Genomic DNA, 27,999 nt, shown 5'->3' on the forward strand with positions numbered 1-27,999 from the left:
ATTCTCGCTGCCACCCGGGGAATTTCGCCCATCTGCACAAGTCACCTTTTCCTCGGCCCCTTCCAGCACCCTGGCAGGCTCCCCCTGGCAATCAGCTCTCGGGATACACATCCCCGCATCCACCAGGCTGGCCACGGGGCGCCAAGGATCCCGTAACCTCCTTCTCCCACTAGGCGCTACCCACTGAGCGCCTTTGCACCTCCCAGCCCCATCCTTGCTCTTTTAGCTTTGAACAGCTCCTATGGCGCCCGGTATGCCGGAGCGTGGCTCGGCCGCGTGTTCCCGGCGGGATCCTTGCGGATTCCCGGGATCCGTGCGGATTCCTGAGATCCCTGCGCATTCCTGGCGCTGCCCTCAGCCCCGCCCGGCCCGGGCGCGCGCCCGCGGCGGGGAGGGGGCGGGCAGGGCGAGGTGGGGGCGGGGCGAGCGCCGGAGCCCCGCCCCCCCGGCCGCGTGCCCGCGCGCGCGCCCCCCGCGCCGTGACCCATTTCGCCGAACAAAGGATTCGCGCTGGAATCTCGCTCGGCGCCGGGACCTAAAATGGCGGCGGCGCGCCCGCCCCCGCCCCTTCCGCGGGCGCCATAGAGACGGGGCGGGCGGAGCGGCCTCCCCTCGGCGCCGCTCTGTACGCCGGCGCAGGCCCTGCTCGCTGGTGCGGGCGGGAAGGCGCTGCCGCGGCATGGCGGGCGAGGGCGACTCTGAGCCGGGGAAGGTAATGGAGGGCGGGGGGGCGGCGAGGGGCCAGGAGGAGAATGAGGATGAGCATGAGGAGGAGGATGAGGAGGAGCTGGCCGCGGCAGCCCCGCGCTGGGGACACGGGAGGTCATTGCAGAGCAGCAGTGACCGTGCCCCACCGCCCCGCCCCGCTGTGGCAGCGCCCGAGGAAATGGCTGGGGAACAATTCACGGAAACGCACGGCACGGCCGGGGCTCTGCCGGGCCAGGGGGGCGGGCGGGGCTTGGGTGTGGGCTGGGGCCCCGGGCCCCTCCGGGACTTTCCCGTGGTGCTGAGGCCGGAGCGTCCGTGAGGCCGCTGGTCAGCAGTGGTCAGAGACATAACAAATGATGCCCAGCCTGGCAGCAGGTGAGACGCTATTTTAAAAGTATGCATCACGCTGCATGGATGTAGCAGGGATACCTTCTTAGCCAACAACAGCAATATATCAAGTGACTTCTTCCATGTGAGAGTGCTTGAAATTACTCATTAGGAGGTTCGACCAACATAGACCACATCCTTTCTGTCTCGCCTGTTCACAGGGACAGCTGATGGCTGTCCCGAGGGAACATGGATAAAACTAACGCTGGGGATTTCCATGCTTGCCATCCCCATTACCACAGTGACACAATGACTTCTCCCACAGAGTTGTCAGCTCTCCACAAGCAGTTGAGCACTGTAGTACTCCCATCTGCACTGCAGTACTCCATCTTCAAAATCTACTTTGACCACGTGGAATACCTTCACGACAAAATCAAACAATCACTTTTGATGAATTTTGCTACAGTTGCACACATGATTCTTCATGCTCTAATGGTTTAAGCACAACAGACTGAAACGTGTTCTCATACCATCCCTGACCAAAGGATTGGCAGCAGAAAATGTTCAGGGGTTACTGAGGGGCAGCCGCCTTGACCCTGACCCATGTGCCCAGCCCCTGCCTAGACATAGGTTTAAGTCATAAATTAGTTTGGTTTATAAATATTTTAATTCAGTATTAGGTTCTCTACTACATGCTCATTCTCCAGTAAGTTAACTTTTTCCAAGCACATTTGCTTGCTTCAGGCACTAAACTTACATGTCATGACTAACTGCATACTTGATTGTAGCCCTCCTTGTTTGTTGCGATGTAACAAAAATCCTGGATTCTTAAGGGTCTTCTCTCTTCTTTTTTGGGGGAATGTAAAGGTAAGGAATTGAGTAGTTAATTTATAATATTCAGTGAAAAGGATGGATCAACAGTTTTGTGCAAAACTATATTATATAAATTTATAGTTAACTCTTCCAGAAACATCCCTGATATATCTGTACCTGTTCACTTTTGGTCATCTATAACCCTGGACACAGTAAGTTCTCAACTAGTTATGCTTGACTATTAAGATAACAAGTCACTTTTACAGTTGAGTTGGCATCATAGACTTCTACAGAAGTGATTTTTTAAATTTATGTTTGGTTTTTTTGTTTTGTTTTGTCTTACAGTCCTATAAACTCTTTGGATTTCTCGATGTTAAAAATATCCCATGTGCACGAGAATCAGTGCTCTATGGCTCCTTGGGGGCTTTAGTTATGGGTCTTGGACATTTTTTAGCAACTAGTAAGTACTTACTCCTTTTGGGTTTTATATATTTATTTGCAAGAAAAAAATCTATTTGTTGTTAGGTGTTATTAATAATGGGAAGTCATACAAGTTGAGAAAATCTCTAACTTTTCATAAGATTTTTGTTTTTCTTTCAGGTAGAGTTAAAAGATCTTGTGATGTTGCAGTTGGTACCTATATTTGCACAATGTTAGGATACTGGTATGTAAAGTTCTTCTTCAATTTTGATAGGCCTATGTTGACTGAATGGTACAACATGATCCCTGTGTTTCAGTTTTCAGAAACAGTGTTTCATGGTGATTTTGAAAACACATTAAAAAAACTGCCTAGCAAAGCATCCTCTTCCTTCCCCCTAAAATACTTATCTTCTTTAAAGGAAAACATTTCACTGTGTTTGAATGTTTATGTTTATATATATTTAAAATACTTCCTATTGTTTCTTGAATTCTAAGCTATCAATTCCCCCACTTATTTCCATTTTTCTTAATTATTTTTTCCTTTTCTTACCCCATCCTTGTCCTAATTCCAAAGGCAGCATGTTTAATTTTACTAGCAATGTGGTTGCAATTTTTCAGCTGCCTGAATGACTCTGGTTTGATCCTTCTACTCATATAAAGCAGGGAATTGTGTTTCCTTTTCATCCCCTCCCCTAGGTTTTACTGCAGGTACAACTTGGTCCAGCAAAGGATCCGGCAAAGAATGCTTAAAGAAGGAATGAAAAACAGAATTTTATTTGAAGGCAGTTATCTTGATCCAGAGAAGAAACAAAGTGGCAGTGAAAGAAGCGATTCATAGGTTGCTCCGGAAGAGTTGTGATTTAATACATCTTTGGGAAAAGGTGGTCCAGAAAAAAGTCAGTCTGCACTGCAAGCCTGTGAGGTGTCTAAAACTGGTAAATCATGGTTTTCCTAGCAAATCTGAGCAGGAAATTCATAGTGAATCTGTTAAGTCGGTACAAGCCTTGCTTTGTTTCATGTATGTATGTATGTATGTATGTGACTGCAGACATTTGCAATGACGTCCTGTCAAACATCTGGGAGCTGCTGTGTTCTCTTCAGGGTCTCAGAGGATTAAGGACAGTGATTTGGGTCTGCTTTAGCTTCCATTATAAACAGAGCGTGGTTTGTTTTAGCAAAGTTGTAATTACATCTCATTCAAATACAGGAAAATATTTCCATCACCTGTTGAGCCTTCAGTGCTATTATTAACAGTGCTGTTTGTGAAACCAGGAGTGTTTGAACAGTAGGAGAAGGCTTTGCTTGTGCAAAATGGGTGATAGTCAGCAGCCTTTGTAAGATTTCAGCTGCAGGATAACCAGATAACTTACATACATTATGGAGCGGAAGGATTTCCATCTTTGTTCTGTTTGAAACTATGAATAAAATCACACTTTAGAGCAGTCTAAACTTTGTAATTAAATCATTTTTACTTCATTAAAAATCTTGCGAGTTAAGACACTTCTGTACTGTTTGTGGAATCATAATCTACATTATTTGTAAGTATAATGCTTGTTTTTTCTTTCACTTTTTCCTTTAAAGGCATATTCTACGGTGATTTTTCAGTTAAAAGAAATATCAGTACACAATGTCAAGGAAACCATCTTATTTGGAAATACAGTGTTAGGTCTAATAGCATATTGGTAAAAAGATGAGTGATGACATCACTCGCTTCTGCCTGCACGAGTGACACAGTGTTTTATTTTTACATATAATGATTTATGGTCTATTATGCTGTAAGCACTTTCTGGTCTAAAGGCATGTCACCAGGCAAAAACAGTCCTTTTCCCTCACACTGTACTTAGTCTGAGAGAGTTTGTGATCTGTTATTAACTCACATTGGTGCAGGGAGGTTTGAAAATCCAGATGCAAACTGCAGTATTGCTCCACTTATTTGTTTGGAAATATACTTTAGAGCACTAAACAAACATGCTATTTACACTGAGAAAATTAAACTTTTACCCTCTGTGGATTAGCTTCTTATAAGAAGAAAACAAACCTATATACTCTAATTCCTTTTTGCCCCTCTATTCCTCATGTTTGTTCTGAGAGAAACAAAGATAAATTTTATTGAGGACATTGACTTCAATATTTTATATAAAAAGTCTTCAGAAGAATTAATGCAATGAAACACTTACTGTCCTCACTGCAAATGCCAAACTGAGAAGTTAATTGGTAGCTAATTCAGAAGAGAAAAATGTTTCCCCTGGTTCTGTGCTGGCTGGGGGGCAAGGGGGTGTGGGAGGCTTCTCCTTGGGGTGGAAGCTGCTGCTTCCTAAGCCCTCGGAGCAGCAGTGGGAAACTGAGCGAGCCATGAAGCTGGTCTTAACCAGCTCCTGTTTTAGTACATGGCTGAGTTCTCTCCTTTCTGACCTAAGAAAAGAAAGTGCAGCCTAAGCAGGGGGTCTTTTGGCTGCGAGGTCATAGGTCAGCTGGGGGTTTGGGCAGCAAAAGCACAGGGATGAAAATTTACTCTTTGGCAAAAAGCAGCTGTAGAGGGAGAAGTGAAGGGTGTTTTGTGCTAATGGAAAGAAGTTAGTGTGTGCATAATGGCATCCTTCAAAACACACACACATACTGGTGAGAAAGTAAAAGCAGCATTATGATACAGTGTAAGTAAAAAAAATCTGGGGAAAGTTGCAGCATTAAATCCTCTCTGGTGTTAATTGGTGTCATATAAGTTACTGTATTTAAGGATATTAGCCCAATGGTAGCTTAACCACAGTTTCAGCAATAACTCTGAAATGCTAGATGTATCTGCATTGCATAGATAACTCATCTAATACTTTTGCTTCACTGTGCAGAGTGTCAAATGAGCGTGCCAGATGTTCACAGAAAAACTGGGGAAGATGCAAAGTGCAGGCAGCCTGGCCAGCACACTGGAGCTTCAGTGTTTACTGAAACTAGAGGTGGAATTAACTGAAAGTCAAGGCCTTTTCTGAATAGGGCAGGGCAGGGATATAAGACAAGGAAGCAGTGAGCAGGACTCTGTTGGTGTGAAAGGGGGGCTGCAACAGCAGAGGGGAGAATGCTCATGGTCAAACAAGCAGGGGAAAGTCTGGCATAATTCCTCAAAGTGCTGCCTCCAGCTGCTTCCGTGCCAGCTATGGAGAGTGAACTGAAAGTGACTGATGGGTTAGCCCAATTAAAGAGTGAGAGACAGGATAAAACAAAAAAATCTCAAAGCTGTTGGTTGTCATAAATTAGGATACATTGACAAGAAAACAAAAATTTCTGTTATTTAAGTAATTCTGACATTTAAAAACAACAAAATATTTTTTCAATTAGTGAGTTGTATCCCTATTTATCTGTTACTGCTAATTTAATAAATTTAAGTCATTGGTGGAAATGTGTAGCACCTCTGTATTTTATTATCAGACTTGAGATGTAAAAGAATTGCAGCTAATGACAGATATGATAGTGTTTGCTTTGCTTTGCCTAAATTAAAACTTAGCAGACAGTTACTAGGATGGAAAAGAAAAAAATAATTTTTAAGATGTTTGGTTTTCAGCCCCCTCAGAATAAACCATAAAAAGGGGGAGAATGAAGTATAGCAACTTGAAACCCTAAGTTGTTAAAACCCTGTTTATTTCACCGACAGCTATGTTACTTGGTCACTGAGCAGTGACTGACAAGCAGTTTTTATCCCTGAAGTTAGGGAAATCCTTCCTTAAAGCAACCTAAACCACCAGCAAAACAGGGAGCTGGGTTTCTGGCCCCATTGCTCCTCCAGAGCTTTCTCTTCCCGATCCCCGCAGTAGCGAAACTCTGGGAAAAGGCGTTTGCAGCCTCCTCCAGCAGGAGCGCACGCCTGGCACTGCAGCAGCGGCCACTTGTGCAAGGTGTGTCCTCCGGGTCCTTCGGGAAGGGGAGGCACTGTGGGAGGCACCTGGAGATCCAAGGTTCATTGCCAGCCCCATCCCCAGAGCTGTGTGTGATCAGGTGCTGTGGGTGCCTCTCACAGGTGCAAATGTCCTTCAGCCGCTGGCAGATGCAACAGGCTCAAAACCCAGGAACTCTTCTGAAGGTGGCAGCACAGGCAATTACAGCTGCCATCCCAAACTTGTCCCTTTACCCCTTTACCCAAGCAGAGATTTTAGGGAGATGTTGGCCCTCTCTGCATTTTGCCGGCTTCCAGACTCTGTGTGTCACCACCCACCCCACGTCCTTGAGTGCTGCAAAGTAAAGGTCATCTCTTGTCACTGAGCCTGGCTTTTGGTAGGGTTTTTTATTTGGGTTTGGAGGAAGTACGTTTGTTATTTCTGGTACAAGCAATCCAGGTAACAATGAAGTACTGTGTGAACTCAGCTCTAATGAGCTCCCAAGCAAAATATTTTCTCCAGCTTAGTAGACTAATTCCCATACTTCTCTTGTTCCTATCCAGACATTTAGCTCAAGAGCTCAGTGGTTACCCATGAAAGTTGTTTGCTTCCTCCATTTAACTCTTGAAACAAATACATTGTTCTTGCCTTGGAAAACTCATCAAAACAAACTTTTACAGTATATTCAGATGCTCAAGAAGATGATTTTTGATAGTTTTTTTTCCCATAAGTGAAGAAGTAAGAACTAATTCCATATCAGAAGTGAAACTGAGTTTTAGTCAATGTGACTCAAGGCCTTGGAACAGATAACTTTATTACATTTAAAATGAAAATATTACATTAAGCACGTACAGCTGCTAAACCTTCAAAGGGTGGTGGAGGAGGAGGGTAATGAGAGGTAGAACCTTGGATGACAGTTTGAGGAGAACTCTGACTTTTGTTCATGGCTAACAGCACCTTGACTAAGGATAGGTCCCCTTTTTTTCACACACTCCTTTGGTTTTTTCCTGCTTGAGTTCATAGTTTGCCTGAGAGCCATCCAGCAGGGGGTCGGTCTGCCTGTTCCTGCAGGAATAGGTCAGGGCATCCTTATGTCTGCTTGTTTTCAAGATTAAGAGCAGTTTGTTCTGAGGCTATTTTAATCCTGCCAGCTTCTGTCATCTGTCATGGGCAAGAGTGCGTCAAAACCCTCAACTCTCCTGAACATGCCAGGAGCCCTCTGGCAGTACCTAAAATGTACCATGGATTGTTCTCTTTACACTGGCCAGAAATTACCCAGATTGTATTGAGTGGTGATCTAGTGAACAGAAACAAAGATTCCCCCTTTTCCTGCTCTGGAGAGAAGGAAGCACATGCTTTGCATATTTTTTAAACTCCTTGTTTATTTTGTCAAATGCTGTAACAAAGAGCAGCAGGTGTGCTCTCAGCCAATGTGAGTTTTCTCCCTAGACAACAGATCCTCATCTCTCCTATTGATAGCAAATGGCTTGTGATAACTCTGGTGCTCACAGTGTGCTCTTTTATCCATGACACATCTTGGTCTTCAGTCCTGCATATACATGCATGGCAGGCCTTTGGAGTTCACTTACAAGCTTGACAGCTCTGGCTGACATTCATGCTTTCTGTCATCCAGGTCAAGAGTTCTTACCACCTTTACCTTTGCCAGGTGGCCACAGTGAGAGATCTTTCTCCACCATGTCATCGCTGTGACACTGCACAGATGCTGTGGAAACAGGATGGGAGATGCAGCCCACCTGCCATTGCTCTTTGTTATGTTACTTAAGCAATTAAAGGGAAGCTAATACCCCTCCCTTTCAGGAAACGTTCAGGCTCTGGCTGAGATAGTGGCAATATCTCTGAAGATGAAAAGCCATTAACAGGTTTATTACTGGACTGATACATTTCCACAAATGCCTGTTGCAGGAATCCTTCACAGAGCAAATACAGAGCAAAAAAAAAAAATTGTAACAGCCTGTTCCCCAAAACACAGGGAAAAGTACCCTGTTCAGACCCCCCCCCAAAGAAATCTGGAGCTACCAGTGATTGTTACATGCCGTGTTGATAAAGCTTTTATCCGATATTTAAAGCCCTCGAGGGCTGTCCTGAGGCAGCACTGGGAGGCTGGGAGGCCATGACAGAACTTGTTTGACTCGATTTCTTAGCCCTGATAGCATCCCAGTGTCACATTCTTCTTCATGAGACCTAAACCTCACAAGGTCCCCTTGAAGCAGAACCACAGAGGGCTTCTTACACCCACTAACAAGAACAGCCCTCTCCTTCCCGAAAGCCAGTCAGCATTAATTTCTACTCAGAAATTTCTCTGTCACCATTCATTCTTCTGCTGGGATCCCTCAGTCTGTCACCCACACAGGAGCCTTATCTAAGAGCACCAAAGTGGGTCACAGAGTGGCCCCCAAGCAGATGACCGGGCAGCCGCTCCCTCGGAGCGCCGCTGGTCCCAGCAGAGCCGGGGATGCCCCCGCACATGGCTCTGTGCACACACACGTGCGGCCACACGCCTCGGGAGTGCTCTGAGATGCCACAAACCACAGCGCGGTGTGAAGTCACACACTCCTGGTACGGACCAAACCGGAAAAAAATGCAGAGGGGTTTAGGTAATGATATAGCGGCCGCACGGTCCCTCCACTGACGGCCTCCTGTGGGATCCATGCTAATTGGAACACAGCCGCCATCCGAGGAGGAGCCCATGCACTCCCTCCCTTCCCCCACCAGCCCTTCAGTGCTTCCAGCACTGTAATCTTCCCTGGATTGTTCTGGAACTAGAGAAGGATACTTGGACTTGGTAAATAATGGACCTTTCAAGGCAGTAAGTACCTATAAAAACAAGATCATTCCTGAAAACTTTCCTTCATTATCTGCTGAGAATCTGCTGAAAGAAACGGTTGGAGTCTCTCATTTCGCTTCTGCGGGTGTTTCCTTAAAGGAAAAAAAATGAAAAGGGGCTGGCCGGCTGCCAGGCTGTGGAGGCACATAAATATCCTGGGGCTGTGCCAACGCAGGCGCCGAAGCAGCAGCAGCAGCAGCAGCAGCCCCCTCCTCCTCCCAGGAATGTCCGGGAGCCGCTGATTGTCAGGAAGTGTCTCCCGGCCTCCACCAGCTTCTCCATCGCCGAGCGGACTGTGGAGTTTTCTCAGTGCCGAGCAGGGCTGGGCTGGGCGTGCAGCCCTGCGGACTGGAGCACTGGATCCCAGTGATTGCTCCCCCCTCCTTTCCTTTGGAGGAAGCGGCTCCTCTTGCAGCCACATACGGGAAGCAGGCAGTCATCTCGAGCTTTGGCAGCTGGTGATGCTTGGTGGGCTCTGCTCCACACAGGAGATTTTTCTCCTTGTAACAGCGGGGCAGGCAAGTTCATGCAAAAGGTGTGATTGATGGAATATACTCGGTCTGGGATCCAAATGCCCAGATGGTGACATTTAAATGTTGTGTTCACTGATACTTAAGCATTGAAGTAATTCTTAGTGAACTGAACTATCACAGCTGCTTTCTGCAAGGTCTCTCAGACTAAACAGGGCAAACACAGAAGACATTTAATTTGCACAAGTAATTTACAACTAATGTTTCTTTTTGAGGTGCTTGTCTCACTATTTAACAATAGATTAGATTTTATTATTGTTGTTGTTTTATAGGGCAGCTGCTTGCCTGATGGGGTGTCCACTAGAGGCTGGGAAGCAGTTAGCTGAATCACAGCCCTGCTGAACAGGATGGGACTTACAGTGGCTGCCAAGTTGAATGTGGGCCAGGAGTGTTCTCTCTGCACATAAGTCAGCCTGCAGTCCGGGCTCCATCACGAAATATGTGGTCAGTGAATGCAGAGGCGCACTTATCCACCAGCACTGACACTGCTGAGCAGTACATCTAATATTGCTGCCCAGCTTTGGGCTTCTTGCTCAACAAGGATGTCAAAAAAATGTGGAGACTCCAGTGATGGGCTCCTAAGGTGTCCATGGAGCTCAAGGCCTGCCCTCTGGAAAGACAGTGGAAGGAGCTGGATTTAGTCTGTGGGGTGAACTAATAAGAGCCAAGTATTACCTGCAGGACAGTTACAAAGATGGAGCCAAGCATCTCCTGGTAGCTGCAGGAGATGGGGCAGGGGCAATGGCCACAAACTCCAGCCTGGGGGCTCCAGGCCAGGCAGGAGGACAGGCCTGGTTTGCTCTGAGGGCAGTGCATGGGGCAGCCCAGAGAGCCCAGGTAATTTCGACCCTTTGCAGGTTTTCAGGCATGTCTAGACAAAGCCCCAGCTGACCTGAGCACAGATGCCAGTCCTGTCACAAGTGGGAGGATGGACTCCATGTCCAGGAGCAAATCTCTGTGATTCTGCAGCCTACAGAGACACAGAGAATCTGCAAAACCCAAGGCAGGAAAAGCCCAGTGCCATGCAGAGGACAGCCTTTTTGAAGAGCATCCCTTTTTGCCTTCAGGAATTGTTCTCTCCAATGCAGTGCTCCAAGGCTGGGTGGGAGGTCCCACAGCACTGTAGGTGCTGTGGCAGCAGCAGGGAGCACTTAGCAGAGAAGACAAAGTGTGCAGCATGTGGAGGTGCCAGGCTTTGGGTACACAGCCCTGCTGCTCACAACCTGCATGTGATGCTGCATGTGGACTCACCTCTGGTAGCTCAACTTTCCTCACTCTTGTTTCTCAGCAAACCCCAAATGTGAGCAAACCCCAAGTGTCACTTCTTTCAGGAAAAGATATTACAAGTAAATACCTCAATCAAGACTTACTCATTCTTTCCCCCATCTCTGTGTCTTACCCACAATTCTAGGACCAAAAGTACTCTGTAGATCAAAGACTGTCTGCTAAACCAGAAGAGATAACAAAAACTTGTTCTAAAGTAACACTTGCATGTCAAGTCACCCACAAGTAATTATATTTCTAGATTTTTTACACTTGCCTTTGTTTTTTGCTATTGATGTTGACAACATGTTAAACATTGAGCATCTTTTTTAAGCTACAGCTAAGTTTACATAGCAACCAACATAGCTGAATCCTCCTGCCTCTCCCAGTACTGGCAGAAAGACAAACTAATGCAAGAGTCACATCCAAAGTAATGAATTGCTGGCCAAGTCCTGATTTCAGCCAGTTCCCTGTAAGGGCTGACTCTGGAGAGGCCTTCTGTGCTGGAGGAGATGGCTGATGCCTAGCAAAGCAGAAAAGCTGCACAAAACTAATCACTGCTCTGTCATTGTTCAAAGAGAAGGCCTCCTCCCCTCTCTGCCTGCATGGGGGCTTTGCCTGGGATGAGGATGTGCATGAGAGAGGCGCTGCTCTAACTTCACCACAGCCAGGCTGTTACACATCTGAGTTACAAAGCTGCTCCTCTGGGTTTCACTTGCTCCTCAGCAGCTTTTTCTGACACCCTGGAGCTTTCCTCATGCTCCACAGTGCTTTGGGCCAAGTTGTCTCCAGCTGTACTTACTCCTCCCTTGCTAGTTCACAAATACAGTGTGTGCACACTTCTCTGCTTGGGAAAGCCCAGCCCCTGGCAGCTAACATCTGCAGAAGTGTCAAAGTATTTCATGTCTCTGCAACTCAGTTTGATTTCTTGTGGCTTTGCCTGAGGTTGCCCTGCTAGAAAGCACTGGCCTAGTTTTTCAAAAGGTCATGGACAAAGAAACTTCCTAATCTTAAAATATGACTTCATCACCTATTTCTATTAAAAGCAGTGCTTGGAGTGTTGCAAGGAAAAAGAAAATAGTGGCTTACATCATGAGTAAGAATTTTTCTTTCAATGCAAGTGGCTTGGACTGTAAGGATGTAGCCAGAAGACTGATTTAATTCATTCCACTGTCACAAAAAGTGGGCACAGCGTCTAAAACTCTCCTCGCTGCTGGGCTGTCCTGCGGCAGGCACTGAAAGGAGCTCCCGTGCAGGCGCCACTCATACCGAGCACCGCACCCAGGCGGCAGCACCGCCGGCTCCCCCCGGTGCAGCAGGGGAAGCAGCCCAGCGCCTGGAAAGGCCGCTCCCGACAGCAGCGCGGGCTGTGGGGACAGGGATCCCAAAAGCCACCCCAGAACCAAAGCCTGCCCCTGATGTCCCGCAGCTGTTTACAAAGTCCTCTCACACAGGACACCGCCCTCGCCAAGAGCGTGGCGTGTCGGGGAAGCACCTCCAGGTACACAGCGTGTATCCTAGCGACTGTAACCAGCAGAGGCAGCAATACAGCCGGAGTTTGTTTGGTTGTTAAGCGGGCGCTTCCTCCCGGGACACGCAGCGCAGCCCTGCCCTGAGCCCGCAGCCCGGCCCCCGCCGAAGGATGGCTGGGTGAGGTGGCAGCGGCTGCATCCCCCAGGGCTGCAGGAGCCCCACCAGCACCGGCCCTGCTGCCAACAGCTGCGCAGGCACCACGGGCCATGGTCCCACCGCCAGAGCTAGGCCCGAAGCTATGCAGGTTTGTACTTTTGCAAGTGAAAAACCCCACCTCAGGGAGAAAAAGCCAAAGCCAGTTTGCACTCCAAAAGGAAAAGCACCCCAAAACATGAACCCAAACCTCAGTGTTGCAGGCCACTGTCTGTGCCACTGCCACCAGCAGCACAGGCCGCTCTAATCCAAGTACTCTGCTGCATGTAAACAAACCCGTGTAAGCTGCAAGGAATCACTTAACGTGACAGATGGCTCAGCGCTCTCCTTTTGGCCATGTACCGCTGTGCCCTCCTCACCCTTCTATAGCCACCAGCTAAGTTTCATATTGTCCCTTCTAAATGCAAACTGTGGGTATTTTAGTGTTAGTGACTCTTTAGGCAACTGCTTCTCTTTAAAAGCCATTTTCACATGGCAAAATAAATCCCTTCTCTAGGAATATTCAGAGCTATGTTGAGAGTGAGTGTGTGGGCGGACCCAGGCTGCATACACCGCTCCATGCAAGCGCTGCTCTCCACTCAACTGTGACAAATCACGAGCAGGATGTACGTGGACTTTTCCACCCCCTCTCTGAGCTACACGTGTCCCAGGTAGAGCATGTGCTGAAGCTTTTCTGAATTCTGTTCCTCAGATAGTGCTGAACTTACCAAAACAGCTTTTGTTGGGGAGGAGTATTTTTAATAGAAACAGGATACTCCTTTTTTGAGTGTGAGAGTTGAAGCATCTCACATGCGGCTGTTTTGTTGGTTTTTTTTTAAACACCATACAGCAAAGAAACTGAAAACAAAACATCCCAGACTTTTGAATTGAAATACAGGCTTTACAACCACATAGTAAGTGTAGGCTCTTATATTTTAGTTTAAGACTATATCATTTTATAGAGTACCAAAATAAGCAAAGGATCAGCACTCCATACAAAGTGTTAGTTCTTGTGAGGAGGGTAGAAGGGAAATGGATTTTAATTACACTAAACTTTTTTTTGCAAGTCTAAAGAAAACTCCATTTCAGCAAAACATATTTGGGTTTCAATTCCCCAAATTGCATTAAATAATGTTTCTTCTAAGACAATTTACATTTTTCTCATTCAAAGTAAAGGGATGATTTAAAGCACTATTAACAAGGAGGTGGTGCTGTTAATGTTTAATGTCAATATCCAATGGCATCTGCTATAAAGGCTAGAAGAGCAACACAAGCTTATCTTTACTTCTGAAGACTACTAGAAATTGACTAACACTGGAGAAAGGTTTCAAGCACAGCACACGACTCTAGCTCTAGGCTGCTGCCAGGAAGCCTCTGCTAGTCCATACACTGCCACGGGGACTGCCAGCACCCTCCAGGGCCCTGATGGCAGCAGCGCCCCGTGCTCTCATGAGTACCCCGTGTCCCTCTCACAATGGGTACATCTCTTCCCTCTCTTACGGCATTAGAACGCAAGTTAGCAGCTAACATTGCCACTACAATTTTACAGAAGCATAAAGCTGAACAAAATAACAGTTAAAACAAATTGAAGCTCTGTTAAACTCCATGACAATCCTTCCTCCTGTCCTACTCCCTGTCCAAATCCTCCTCCTGCTCCTTCCCTAATGGCTATTTTACAATAAAGAGGTTAAGTGGATTTACATGATGCAAGTGCAACTCAAAGACTTTTGCCCTATACACATAACCATGTTAAACTGTGAATTATACATGTGATAGATCTCTAACAGAGCAACCACCAGTTTTTTAAAGAAACACAAGTAATTCAGCATGTACAGTAATGAGTTTAAAACTGTCCAACATTGTTGCTTTCATACATTCTCTTCCTCTTTATAGCATTAACGGGATTTTAGACCTTGATGGCAACAATCCCAAACGAGTAAAATGAATTTATTTTATTGCAAACAAACGTCTAGAGTTAAACTTCTCCACCCACTTTCTTTAAAGAGAAAAGGAATCAGCAGGCTAAGGAGATACACCCATTTGAGAATTGACATGATTAAAAATTAAGATATAAAATGGGTGACTCACAGTTTCATTAGCTTACAAAATGGTGGAGGTAACTACTACAAGCACACTAGGTATACAGTATTTTGTGGGGAAAGAGTTATACAGACACACAGCTAACTTCATATAGATCCCATTAGACAACTGGATTTACAACAAGTTTTGTTTAATAAGAAATGGGCAAAGCCAGCTTCTTTTCAGAATCAAAATGCAGAACAAATGGAAAAAAAAATTATGGTGTTGTACCTTCACAAGTTTGAGCCTCCACAAATAAAGCAACCGAGTTTTACAACTTTAAGAGCTTCTACATACACTCCACCATCACTATTTAGCCCCAGGTTTCCTCTTTGCCCCCAACATCTTATTGAGTTCCAAATGTTACAAAAAAGTCCTAGTTATTGCCAGAAACTTTTGCCTCCCCCTCCTCCCCTCCCCACCCAAGAGCTTCATAGAGAGGATGGAGTGTAATAGGGAGCTTTACATAATCTCATGGTATTTGAGGGCTACTAAGATGCCTCCATACGAATCTGGTTGCCAACATTTCTATCATATTGTGACATGACTCACGACTGTTTCTTAGAAATTGGGGGATGGGGAAAAAGGAGAAAATTCTTTTAATAAAAAGACACCAGGTACAAAGCAACGTTTTACTTTTGTTGTGGTAAAAAAAAAGTCACATTTTACAGATAAAATGTAGAACCCTGAAATACTGACACATTCTCTTTTCGTGCACAATGCTGAGGTTCTCTTACGAATCACTTTAAAACTGCAATTAAAAATGTACAAAAAAAGAAAAGAAAAAATCAACCCACAAAGCTTCTAAAAAAGGAACCCGCAGGCACTTCCTCTTGTGGAATGTTTAAAAAGTTAGCCTACTAAAGAAAACAGTCGACTTCTTGTGAAGGTTTTGGAGAAATATGTATCAGTTCATTTATTTGGGTATTCAATAATATCCTTGGTGATAATGCTGACTCCATGGCTTCTGACCCCAGAATTGCTGCAACAGATTAATAAATAGTTAGTTTTAACCTGCAATCACATAATGCTTAAGTTTCTTACTTGGGGGGGAAAAAAAGCATTTAACAAATGTCTAGCTCCCCTGGAACTTGAGAAGATTAAAGTCCGCTCCAACAGCAGCAAGCTCCTGAACAACTGAAGGCAGTTAAAAGTTCACTTCACAGCAGTAACGTGAAGCCAAGCACTACATACCATTAAGAACATTAAGCCACAGCTGGTATTTGATATATCAAGACCATCAAGGCAGATTAAGTTTTGCACAGGAAGCTATTTATAGTGATATTACCTAGCATTAGAAGATTTTGCTATCCACTTTTGACTATGCATCTCTTTATTTTAGTCAGCATTTTACAACATTCAAGTTAACAATCAGTAAAAAGGTAAAGTTGGGACTACTTACACCCTGCTGCCACTGGTTGTAGCCCTGAGATTGGTTTTTGTAGCCACGATTATTTCCCCTTCCTCTGAAGTTCTGCAAGAGGAGAACAGTTTTTAACTACTTTGTCTATGTGCATTTTTTAGCAGCGTTCTAATACCAATCTTTATTACCACCAAAACATCGCACACCATATAGAAGTACCAGCCCCAGGTTAATAGAAAAACACACCACCAAAAACACTAGAATACCAAAAGCCTCCTTTCCTCCCCTCTAAGCAACTGCTTTTTAAGCACAGGGGCAAGAACCTTAGAATTAATAAACCAGCTCTAACTGTTGTTGCCTGGTCTGGAAAGCTGGCTAATCCAGTTTTGACTCACTCTATTTCCAGCTGCTAAATGCACCAGGACAACTAAAAATACAAGAGCTTGTCTATTTTTAGTTAGGAAAGGCTGTAGTTGCTACAAGGATATGTTATCTGATCAGACAAAAGGATATGGGTCACACAACTGAAAATAGACAAGCTAGCCCACAAAACTTAACAGAACTTAAGGTACAACAAAGGGACATTGATACAAGTAGATAAAATTTTGCTTTTCCTCTGTTTGTCAGTATTAGGCAAACCTGAGCCATGTTTACTGGCTTGGGCTCCATCTGCTGGCTCTTCAGTAATCCCAATTTTGTTTTTCCAGTAATTCCACCGATATTCCATCAGGTAAGATCTAAGCTAGTGTGTCTTTATTAGTCACGTTTGACACCAGACACCAAAACAAAGACTCTGTGTGCAGAGCTTTTTTCAGAAAGTTCTCTACGTGTTTGATAAAGATACACTATGACCCTCAGGCCAAACAACAGTTGTTATTATTGGGGAAGGGGAAGAAACACACAAAAACCCAGAGACCAGCCCTCACACACATGCGCTAAGAATCTTCAATTGTAACAGGACAGAGGTACAGCCCTAACATGAACCCCCGGCATCAGCAGTTGTTACACAACACTCAGAGCCCTGGGCACATGCACTAAACTAGAAAGGCCTTGCAGCATGCCATCAGTGTAGCACCACAACCAAGTCTGTGACTCCTCACAGGCACCAGAGCTGTCAACAACATCCAAAGTACTGTAGTTCAACTAGTCAGTCCCCCCTCAAAGCATCACCTGGTTGTAGTTTCCCCTGTTGGGCATTCCACCTCTGTTATAGTTTCCTCTGTTTGAGTAGCCACCTCTGCTTGGAAAGACAGGGCCGCGAGGATAGGGGTAGCCAATCGCTCCGCTGCTGCCACCGCCACCGCCGCCGCCTCCACCGCCGCGCTGAGGCATGTTGCCTCCCCTCCTGTTGTATCCACCACGATTGCCAGGGACTGTAAGGGACAGAGTTACTTTCATCAAGTAATTGTTAGGTCTTACAGATTTCCTACATCAAGATGAACAGTGCAATCCAAGGTCTGAAAAGTCTCTCATTTAAGATGGACAACTATGTACTAAAACGTTAAACTTACTGAAATTGAGATCAAGGTTCCCTCTATATAATAATTGCAATGCAAGTACTACAGCCTTTTCCCCCAGCAGCAGCAACCTCCAGAAGTCACAGATTTATTTCCAGGCTCACCTCCTCCTCTGAAGTTGCCCCGCATGTTGAATCCTCCACGTCCTCTCTGACCCCTATTAAACTGATTTTTATTGCTCTTCTTGTTCTTCTTTGAGCCAGTGTTCTGCTTCTTTTCTGGCGGAAGAGCTTTCTTACTTTCTTCTTTATACTGTTCCAAAAGCTTCTGAGCTTCTTCTTTTTGCAACTCTACATAGATTATTTCATCAAAACATTCTGCTACCTCTGGCAGTGTGAAGTTCCCTATAATTGCAAAAACACTGAGTATTCAGCATCTACATTCAGATATAAGCAAAGCCGCAATTTAACCACCTTTCCCCCATTCTTCCTCCCACCCGCTGCATTCCCCCAGCATAGGGACAAAATTACATAATCTGAGCATTTAGGAAATATAACAGTGACAAAGGAAATAAACAGGTCTTCATGGAGTTGCCAGTACTGTTCCAAACCTCGAAAACATTCTGCCTATCTTTTTTTTTTTCTTTTATAAGCCTCCACTCAGAACACCAGTTTCTGCCAAATATATCACGTATATAGGGCACTTTATGCCAAGACAGCTTTGTGCATCTGCATGAAGCGTATCACCGTAACTGAGTAGTGTTAAGGACTGCAGCAGAGGGAACACAATATAGTGTTATCCTACCAAGTTACAATAGTCTTCCAGTTTTGTATAAGTACAACTGTTTAAGATAAAGTGGTTTTTTAGACTTCACGTTTACTTAATCCGTTAAACAGATACTCAGCATCCTAAAACACAGTATAGGATTATGTTCCATGCCTTTCATTTTGAGAACTGCATGCTCTGGAAGATCTTTTCCCTCCACCTCTGCCTTCTTTTGTGTTCTTTGCTTGTAGTCTTCATCTTTTGGGCAAACAACAACTGCTTTGCGCTGGAAGCCTGCAAACAGGCACATTTTTCTCCTCTGCGCAGCTGCAGACACATTTGTCTGAAAAAAATGCAGTAACTTACTACACGTAGCTGTCATTGTAAGAGTTAAGGAAGTCAACTTATGGTGTATAGACTTCACCTCTACAAGAGCTTGCAATGAAGTTTACAAATAACTGGACATAAAGATGCTGCATAATGCAAAGTTACGAGCTCGTATCAATGTGTTACAACACTTCCTCCCACATCCCATAAATCTAGAGAAGTTCAGACAAGCATTTGTAGTAATATCTCAACTTTGTGTCCCCTGAATGACTACTAAGTCAGTAACTGAAACAACTGCTATTACAATATAACTTTAATCCCAATTAATTACTACAAAACAGCCTATAGAAAATTTCCTTAACCGTTTTTCACTGAAGCTTCTACCTGATCCAAAATGAAATTCCGCTTCTTGCGAGCTGCGATCTCAATGAACTTTCCAAGACACTGTGGAGCTCTCTGCAGCAGTGTGTTAAGTTTTCCAGTGTCTGCCATCTGACGCTTAAAACCTGCAACCTATGGAGAAATTTCCCAGAGTTAGTCAGTGAAGTCCCCATACATATGGCTGACATTCTTTGCTAAATGCTTTCCACACACTTCAAGGGTTGTTCAATTCAAGGCCACAACTGCTGCAAATTCATCACTGAAATTCTCAACCCTCCCCAGAACGTAAGAGATTTATAAACAAAGACTCCACGAGAACTGGTACTGTTCAGTTCAAGGTACATTCCTCACAATACTAATTCCAGCTCTGAGAACAGTGATGTATAGAGAAGTAGAAATACATTCAGTAGTCAACAACAGCTGACTATTTCTTACATTTGACCACAAAAAAAGCTTCTGAATCCAGCCATGTGTGAATTCCCATCTCAGCAAGGTAATAAAATCTTTACCCAGAATCATTAGGTTGGCAAAGACCATTGTGATCACCGAGTCCAACTAATACCACTAACACCACCCTTGTCAACCAGACCATTCACTAAGTGCCAAAGCCAGTCTTTTCTTCAATACCAATGCTCACTAGCTAACTAATACCCAGATTCTTTGATACCAAAGTACCCTACGGCAGCCAAAGACTCTGGATTTACAGAAAGTTTTCAATATATCAAGAAATAAAAAAGTCTTATCACTTACCATCATTTTGTCCATAATAGTATTTGTCCCAAGAATATTGTATTTTCCAGGATTTGCTGCTGCATGTTTGGTAACCCATGTAGTCTTGCCAGCTCCGGGCAAGCCAATCATCATCACCACCTATGACAAAAAGTTCTGTATTTGAGATACTAGTTCAAAGATTTTCTTTAATATAGAACTTAGCCCAGCAAGCCTAATGCATGCTGAGGGGGGATGAGGGGGTTGTGGGGGTGGGGAAGGTAGGGGTAGTGAATAGGTCACAAGACACTAAGTATTAAAGCAAACAAAAATGTCAGAGTGAGATGGAATAGTCTCCTTAACTCTAACCATTTCCATCCATGTGTTTTAACAACTTTTGAGATCATCAGAAGAAACTTACTTCACAGTCCTTCTTTTGCTCAGGTCCCTTTGGTCCTCGGACCCTATCCTCCAGGGGGACCTTCTGGATGAAGGTGTACTCCTCAGGTACTGGGAAGTAGGGTTCCTCCTTCTGACCAAAGTTAAACTCAACCGCACAGTTATGGCAGAGAACATGTGGAAAGAGTGGTCGCCCATCAAGAACTTCCTTACTTATTTTGAATGCAACACCAAGCTCTTGTCCGTTCTTGGAATATGAGAGCTCCACTTCATCACCATCAAAATTCTGTTTTTCAGACAAAGCATTATTTTGGATAAAATTAACTCACTTTATACAGGTAATTAGTCACTTCACTCTACTGGCTATGTTCACTCAACTTTTGTAACACTGCTGCTTCATAAAGGAACTAAAACCAATTTTCTCTTCTAATGAGTCACTATCAATAATAATTTTGTTCAAGATCTGATTTTTTGTTAAAAGGCTTTAAAAGACATTTGTCCATTAACTTGAAATAATGTTGCCAGCAGTCACTGTTAGTAACAGCAGCTGTTTCTACTGCCTGCCTATGTTAAACATCTTGTCTTGTTCCCATGATTTTATGTATTTGCTTTACTGCTTGTAACATCAAAGCAGTCTAAAAATTCAAGGATGTTTCCCCTCAAAAGAAAATATAAGTGAAAACTTACAGCAAAACATGCAATCACATCATTTTCATCAAACTTCTCACCAAAGTCTTCAGTCTCACAATTGCATGTCTTTATTCCTTTTAGAGAATAACCGTAAGAAAATTCTTCTTCACCTGAAGGAACAATTTAAACTAATTACAAAAAGGCTTTTCCTTTCAGACATAAATCACCTTACAACTACTCAAATAAGCTGCTGTTCAGAGTATTTTTAATTAATGCCAAAACATCTATGACACCCCCCAATAGCTATACAAGCTCATTCTTCTATTCAATACTTTCACTTCAGATAGAACAGCAGTGTTTCCTCATCCCTGTTTAAAAGCTTTATGCTGTTGGTTCCAGATTTATGCTCTCAATAAAAGCTGAACTGTCAGATAAAGACATGAACAAGTATTTTAAACTGTGAAGACCTGATTATGCACTGGTATACTTGCTGTAACGTAGTCAGAAAGGCTTTCTGAAGTTAGTCTCCAGGAGCACTTACCCCTCCCATTTTAAAGGGAGTTTAGCAGACAGTCAGCCTATGCAACAGCTGAGGATGAAGCTGCAAGGAACAAGCTAACAGGAAGTGTCAAACACAAGGACTCAGGTGTGACTTAAGTAGAAAGCTGTTGCTGACATTAGAACACACCAACTCACCAATATTTCCCCCAAATATGTGTTTCAGCAACAAGTTATAAATACTATTATTATCATCATTTTTCATATATAATGAAGTTGTACTTATTTCTTTCTTTCAAGCTATTTTCAGAAATTAGGATTTTCCCACCAAGAAAAAAGAAAATGCAGTTACCATGGGTTAAATTTTATACCATGCACTACCCTTTAGAAGTGGAGGGAAGGGCAACTCCCCTTTTCTACTTTTGTCACTACATGAGAAAGACAAATTCTTTATCTTGTCAAGTACTTAACAATGTTCTCCATAACCCATACATAATCATTGGAAGAATTAATTCTTAAATTATGGTCCTAACCCTTACATGCCTGAATATTTAATGACTTTATTTGGTCCTAGTAATGAATTTTCTCATACCACGTTCAGAGAATGACTCAAATTAAGATCACTTTTCACAACACACGAATTACAGTCACTAAGCTTGTCCCCCCTGCTTCAGGAAAAATCAAAATTTAAACTTCAGCCACATCAACACAAAAGCAATTAAACATTTAAGTCTTACCAAGCAACATTCCACTTGTGTTCAGTGACCAGCCAACTCGTACTTCATGTATGTCAATGTCTTTTGTATACAGGTGTTTAACAGGAATCTTTTCTGTAACCTATTTTTAAATTATTCAGTAAAAGGTAAGCAGTATTTATTATACACTAACAAGACGGAAGAACAAAAGGTAACATTTTGAACCTTTACACTTTGGTTAAATCTCTGCAAAGTTTAAGTGATCACCTTCAGCAAAAACAAAACAGGATCAAGAATATCGAACTGCAGCTAGTGACTAAACAGTTCTACCTCCTGACTTAGCAATGAAGATACCATAAATCTTCATCACTTTGTCACAGCAGTCCCTTGTCAGTGGTCAAAAGCCTGAAGTCCTATTGACATTGTATTAACATCACAATCAATACAAATATTTATTAGAAAAACAGAGTTGCCATGAAGCTGGGACTAACAGTAAATTACTTAGCTAAGAAAATGTGCATTGTCTTAAAAAAACTGCTTCTTAGAGGGAAAGTATTACGCTATCCCTTTTCTCTGTGAGCACACTTCCTGGGCAAGCCGCCAGCTTCCAAACAACATAACCAGATTAAAAAAAAAAAGGCAACAAACTAAAATACCCCAGAAACCCCAACAAACCACCTAAATGCACTGGAATCTACATGCAGCCAGCTGTTTTTTAACTGTCTTTAGAAACTTTACTAAAAGGAAATGAAAGCCCATCAGTATCCTATCAATCTCTGGAACTATTCCAGTCAGGGGACTGAGCTGAAACTCGTTTGAAAACAAACAGGACAATAAACAGTGACATAAACTTCACTTCACTGGCCTTCCAAAGTTACAGCTATCAACAGACACAGAAACCACTGCATGCAAAAGGTTGCACAATGGGATCACTACCCAATTCTCATGGTAACAGCTACATTTGAGAGCACTAGAGAAGAGAACAGATTAATATACACAGGCCCATCATATGCAAAGAAGCCTTTAACATTGCTAAGTCAAAAAGGAATACGAAAAATAAATTCAAGCCTTGTGGTTTTGCTCCTCTTCCATTAACAAGCTGGAGAAATCAGTTTATTAGAAGGCTGATTGCTCTTTGCCTTTCTTACTCTTCAGGAGAACTCTTGTTCTCAAAATTCAACTAAGTGCTAAATACTCACATTCAATGCATCATGTCAGAGTTAATGATGTTGAAAGGGACCTCTAGAGGTCATCCAGCCCAAAACCATGCCTAGAGCAGATCAAACTCAAAGACTAAGCAGAACCAGAAAGGACTGTCGGGATAATTTATATTTCTTAAAAAAAAAAATAAGTCAAGCTTTCTGATTTTTCCAGAAAGCACAAGCAAACCTGAGTAGAGAGTATAAAAATACTTTCAGTGTTGATGCATGAGATGACAAATAGAATTAATGATTAAAATATAAGACCAAAACTCTCATATTCAGAACAAATGTAGTGTTTTGTGGGTTGTTTTAAAATTTCTGGGTTTTGTTTGTTTGTTAAATCAAAGTTCTTATAAAAGAGAAAACAGTTTTGCAAACTGAGCCATCTTCTTTTAAGAGAAGGCCGTTTAAGAGTCCTGTTCACATCAGTTCATTTCAACTAAGTCCAAAAATTGTGACAAGTATAAATATTACACTGAAGTATGCAAAAGTCTCCTATAAACATTAACTCACCTTCATCTCAAAGCAGACTTTGCCTTTAGAAACTCCATAGGAGGCTCTCCCTCCAGCCCAAAGGAAAGCAAAGCTTTCCATGGTCAGAGAGGAAGCACTAAACCGGTCTCTTGAGATTTTAAAATGCAGGTCACAGTTATCTGTTAACATAAAAATTATTCTGTTTACTCTGATTACAAAATTTAAGTACAGGTGTCAAATTTTATGCATTAAAGATAATGCCAGCTTTTAAGAGTGATTTTAAAGACAAACTGCCAGCAAGTACCCAGGATCTTTCAGAGAAGCAACATGCCTAGATGGAACTGCAGACTGAAGATCAGCAGGATCTTAGGAAAAGCTAGCTAGCCCATCTTCACTTCTGTCACACAAATTCCCTCTATTTTCTTCCATCTACATCCTTTTGAACCCTCTGTCAGTTACCTCTCTCCACCACACCGAGCCATCGGCATTGTGCTCTCCAGTACCCTCTAGAGAGCAGACTCTGAAGCAGTCTCACTGCTCGAGCCCAAGCCCAAGGGCTGCTAAGAAGTAAATGTGAACACTAATGTTTTTATTTAAGTACTGAATGTAGTCTTTGGTTAATACAGTCAATTAGCAAGTCAAATTAGAGTATGTCTATTAAAATAAAGGCAGTTAAGTCAGATGCAGATATGCTAAGTACAAAGAGTGTGCTGAGAACCTACTTCAGCCCAGAAACACGACCTACACGCTGAATTCACCTATCACCCCAAGAACCTAAGCAGAACCTTGGTTTTACAAGCATCTTCAGAGCTGCACACCATGAAATTGCAAATGAATCTCCCAGTAGGTTTCAGAAAAACAATGCCAAATGGTAACAAGAGGTGCAGCATGCAACACTTGAATTCCCCAGAGCAAGGAAACCACAGAAGCAGCTCCAAACCTACCTGATGGTTACAAGAAAGGAGCAAAATAAGTAAAACAGTGAGGAATTCTGCTCTGGTATAAAACCTGCAGGATGCCAGAATACACTAAAATGCAGCCTGCCCTGTGCTACTGGCAACTCTTATGCACAAGATTTTGTTTTGTTTGCATATAGCCACCTCCAACTTCAAATATACTATTAGTGATCCAGGTGTCTTCTCATTTGTATTGCTGACTCTTATTTGTTGAAAAACAGATAAAATCATACAGAAGAAACCCACCTTTGCAGGCTACCTTTAGAATGGGCGATGAGAAACAGAATTTGAAGTTACAGCTTCTTTGTAAGACACAGGCAATAAGAAGCACTTAAGCGTGGCTAAACCTCTTACATGTCTGGATCACCGTCCACAAGAGAGTGCCAATTCATTACACAATTCAGCCTTACAGCTTTGTTTAAATCTTATCTCTAAAGAGTCTGCCAACACTTTAAATCAGAACTTGTCCAGTAACAAGATTTTCCTCTAGAAAATGCTATTATTACTAGAAACAGTAATAATGAAAAGCAGTTATTTACTCAGCTATTGGAAAAATCCAAAGCTCCCACAGAAGTGGCTACTCACCAGGTTAGCAGCTAGAAACTTGAGACTTAGTTAGCAAAATGTCAGGGATGGCATATCCAGCAATTTACGTGACTGTAAACTAATACCTCCTTCCATTTCAAACCATTTCTTGTGGAATAAAACCATCTGAAACTTCTAACAAATATACCAGACAATGCCAAAAGTTAAGCTTTCCTTCCATGGCACTCTAAGAATCCAACAAGTTCAAGCATTACTTCAAGTTTTCTAATATTGTGCTGAGTCCTTATACTTACCCTCAAGAATACATATGTTAACTCTGCCATACTGGAATGTTACAGTAATAATGATGTTTATAATCTGCCTCAAAAAAAAACCCGTTTGCAGATACTTCTCAACTTCTGTGCTCTGCTGACCAAGTCTCTTAGCCATCCCACTTGCACAAACCACCACGCAAAGCCCACGCACCCACAGGTTACATGAATGGATAATTTCTGAGGAGGCATTACTAGATTTTGTTAAATTTATTAGCAGACAGAAAGAGCACTCCACTAAATAGGGGTAGTTATGCAGGAAGCTCACTTCCCCAAGTGTATTTTGTAAGCACTTATGCTGCTGTCTCTCTGAGCTTTCTGGGCAGTAGTGCTGGACAGCTGTCCCATCGAGCTGTCTGCAGGGTGTTCTATGTGCACTCTACGCTTACCCACCTAACCTTCCACACCAGATTAGGGTTTTGGTTAAGATTTCCTCACAGAACTGTCTATCACTACAGAATTCATAGGAAAACCAAGCTTATTACTGCTAACATAGTCATAGCCTTCTGTTCTTTTGTTTGCTAAAAATGGAAGGAAATACAGTATTTTTCTTGGTTTTTTAAAGTTACCTGTAATGAAAATCAACAAATGTTATCCTCCCTGTGTCAGAAAGCGTGGCATTAAGATTAGAAGCCTTAACACCACACCTTTCCAGAGCAAAGGAAAGCGTGTTTACTCACAAGTATCAAGACAAACCACTGTGTCATCAAAATGTTCATCTTCTTCTTCAACAGGTGGTTGAGGGGACTTGGCCCTGAAAAAACAAAACCAAACAAAACATAATAAGGCTACATGTATTTTCACGAAGTTAAAACAAGACTTCTGTAGTCTATTCCCCCTCATCACAAAATGCTGCCCAGCACCATTTCTGTTTACCTGCTATACTTGTTTTCCTCGATGTATTCAAAGTATCCTCGGCCATGGTCTTCACGTGGTCTCTTTACTCCCCTCTTCTTCTCACCAGGCTTTTGCTCCGTTTTACCATCTCCTGTAACAGAAGCAACGAATAATTTACATTATTGTAAGTTTTATTTTAATTGGAAATAAAATCGGTATAATGGTTTCAACTTTGCAAATTGCAGCAGTAACATCTTAGAAAGGAATTTTACTATGTTATTAAGGTAAAGCCCAGTATGTTGAATTTTCATGGGAGACTCAAAACTAGTCGCCAATCAAAAATGATTTAGCAAACGGAAGTCGCCAATACACCACGCAGCAGCCAGTAGGGCCCTCAATGTTATGAGCCCCACTTAAACCATCACAAGAAAAAACCAAAAAAGAAAAGAAAAAAAAAAAACTAAAATTATAAAAAAACCCTCCTGACCCGCCGCGCCTCCAAACCCGCAACACCATCACCACCCGCCCACCACGGAGACAGCGGGACATTGCCAGCCGCTCGCAAGGGCACCGTGCGATGCGCACGACTGCGCCTCCTCCCGGCGGGCCGCGGGCGGGAGCCCCAGGGAAGGGATTCCTCCTCCTCCTCCCGCCTCCATTGTACCGCCAGGCCTTCCCAGCGCCATCCCGTGCGGCGGCGGCCCAGCCCGGAAGTGACGTCAGGCGCGCCCCGCGCGGCCGGGCGCACAATGCACAGCGCGCCCCAGCGGCCCCTCGGCCGCCCCTCCTCCCGCGCCCCTCCCCCGCCGGGCCAGCACGAGGCGCGGGGCCGCCAACGTCCTCCCGCGCGCGCCCCGGAAACCACCCCCCCCCCCCCGCTGGGCAACCCCCGTCATGGCGGGGGGCTGGGATTAATGGGCCCCCACCCCGGTTCCCGCCGCCACGATCACTCACCCCCGGCGCCCTGCGCCCCGGGGCGGCCGCCTCCGCCACCGCCTTCCGCTTTCTTCTGCTGCTGCTGTTGCTGCTTGGCGGGCCCCGCCGGGCCAGAGGCAGCGGCGGGCCCCGAGGCGCCCCCGGCGCTCTTGCCGGGAGCCTCCTTGGCGGCAGCGGCGCTGCGCGGCGGGAGGAGCGGAGGGGGCTGCTGCGGCTGCTGGGGCTGCGGCGGCTGCTGGTCACCGTGGCCGTTGGCGTCTCCGGCCGCGGCCTCCTCCTCGTCGGCCAACTCGTCCTCCCCCTCTTGGAAACCCTGGTCGTCGCCGTTCTCATCCTCCTCCTCCTCCTCTTCCTCCTCCTCGCCGCCCGCCTCCTCCTCCATGGGGCCGCCCCCGGCCCGCTCGCCGTTCTCCTCGCCCAGCTCCATGGCGTCGCCATCGGCGGCCTCCAGCCCTTCCTCGTCGTCGTCCTCCATGGCGGAGGCCGCGGCCTGGCCGGGGCCTCCCCCCTGGCGGAGCTGCGCGGCGCCCCCGCCGCTCTCGGCCGCCTCCCCCTCCACGCTGCCGTTGCCGGGCTCGGCCGCGCCGCTGGCGGGGCCGCCCCCGCCGGCCTCCTCCTGGTCTAGCGCGGCCTGGAGCCGCTCCATGAGCTCAGCCTTGAGGCCCTTGTCGGAGAGGCGCCGCTTCTTCAGCTCCTCCTTCAGCTCCGACACCTTCAGCTTCTTCACGTTCACGGGCGAGCAGCTCATGGCGGCGGCGGCGGCACTGGCGGCTCGGTCCCTGGGCGGCGCGCGGGCGGCGGCGAGCAGGGACAGACGGGCGGCTCTGGCTGTGCGTGCGGTGTGTCAGTGCCCCGGCGGGCGGTGGGTGCGGGCGGGAGGCGCGGGGGGTTCGTGCGGCTGCGGGAGCTGCGGAGCCGGACCCGCCTGGCGCCAAATCCTTTCACCGCGAGCTCGCGAGGGAGACGCGCCTCGCGGGGCCGCGCACGCACCGGCGCCGCGCGCG

The 27,999-nt window shown here is 44.8% G+C and overlaps 2 protein-coding genes across 2 annotated transcripts; one reads left to right on the forward strand and one right to left on the reverse strand.

The window, feature by feature from the left end:
• Positions 1-465: 465 nt before the first annotated feature.
• COX20 (cytochrome c oxidase assembly factor COX20) lies at positions 466-5,007 on the forward strand. Its single transcript, XM_074537270.1, has 4 exons — positions 466-712; positions 2,194-2,308; positions 2,449-2,512; positions 2,965-5,007. The coding sequence occupies exons 1-4, from the start codon at positions 680-682 to the stop codon at positions 3,104-3,106; spliced, it is 354 nt and encodes a 117-aa protein (XP_074393371.1). The 5' UTR covers positions 466-679; the 3' UTR covers positions 3,107-5,007.
• Positions 5,008-13,345: 8,338 nt separating this feature from the next.
• Positions 13,346-27,999, reverse strand: HNRNPU (heterogeneous nuclear ribonucleoprotein U). Its single transcript, XM_005489717.4, has 14 exons — positions 27,014-27,999; positions 26,099-26,210; positions 25,903-25,976; positions 23,449-23,588; positions 21,776-21,875; positions 20,598-20,710; positions 19,933-20,196; positions 19,554-19,673; positions 18,807-18,935; positions 18,270-18,438; positions 17,495-17,734; positions 17,044-17,246; positions 15,913-15,984; positions 13,346-15,492 (listed from the first exon to the last, which is right to left on the reverse strand). Exons 1-14 carry the CDS (start codon positions 27,741-27,743, stop codon positions 15,439-15,441), a joined length of 2,520 nt encoding a protein of 839 aa, XP_005489774.1. The 5' UTR covers positions 27,744-27,999; the 3' UTR covers positions 13,346-15,438.

This window comes from Zonotrichia albicollis, chromosome 3, assembly GCF_047830755.1.
Source record: "Zonotrichia albicollis isolate bZonAlb1 chromosome 3, bZonAlb1.hap1, whole genome shotgun sequence".
NCBI classification, from domain to species: domain Eukaryota; kingdom Metazoa; phylum Chordata; class Aves; order Passeriformes; family Passerellidae; genus Zonotrichia; species Zonotrichia albicollis.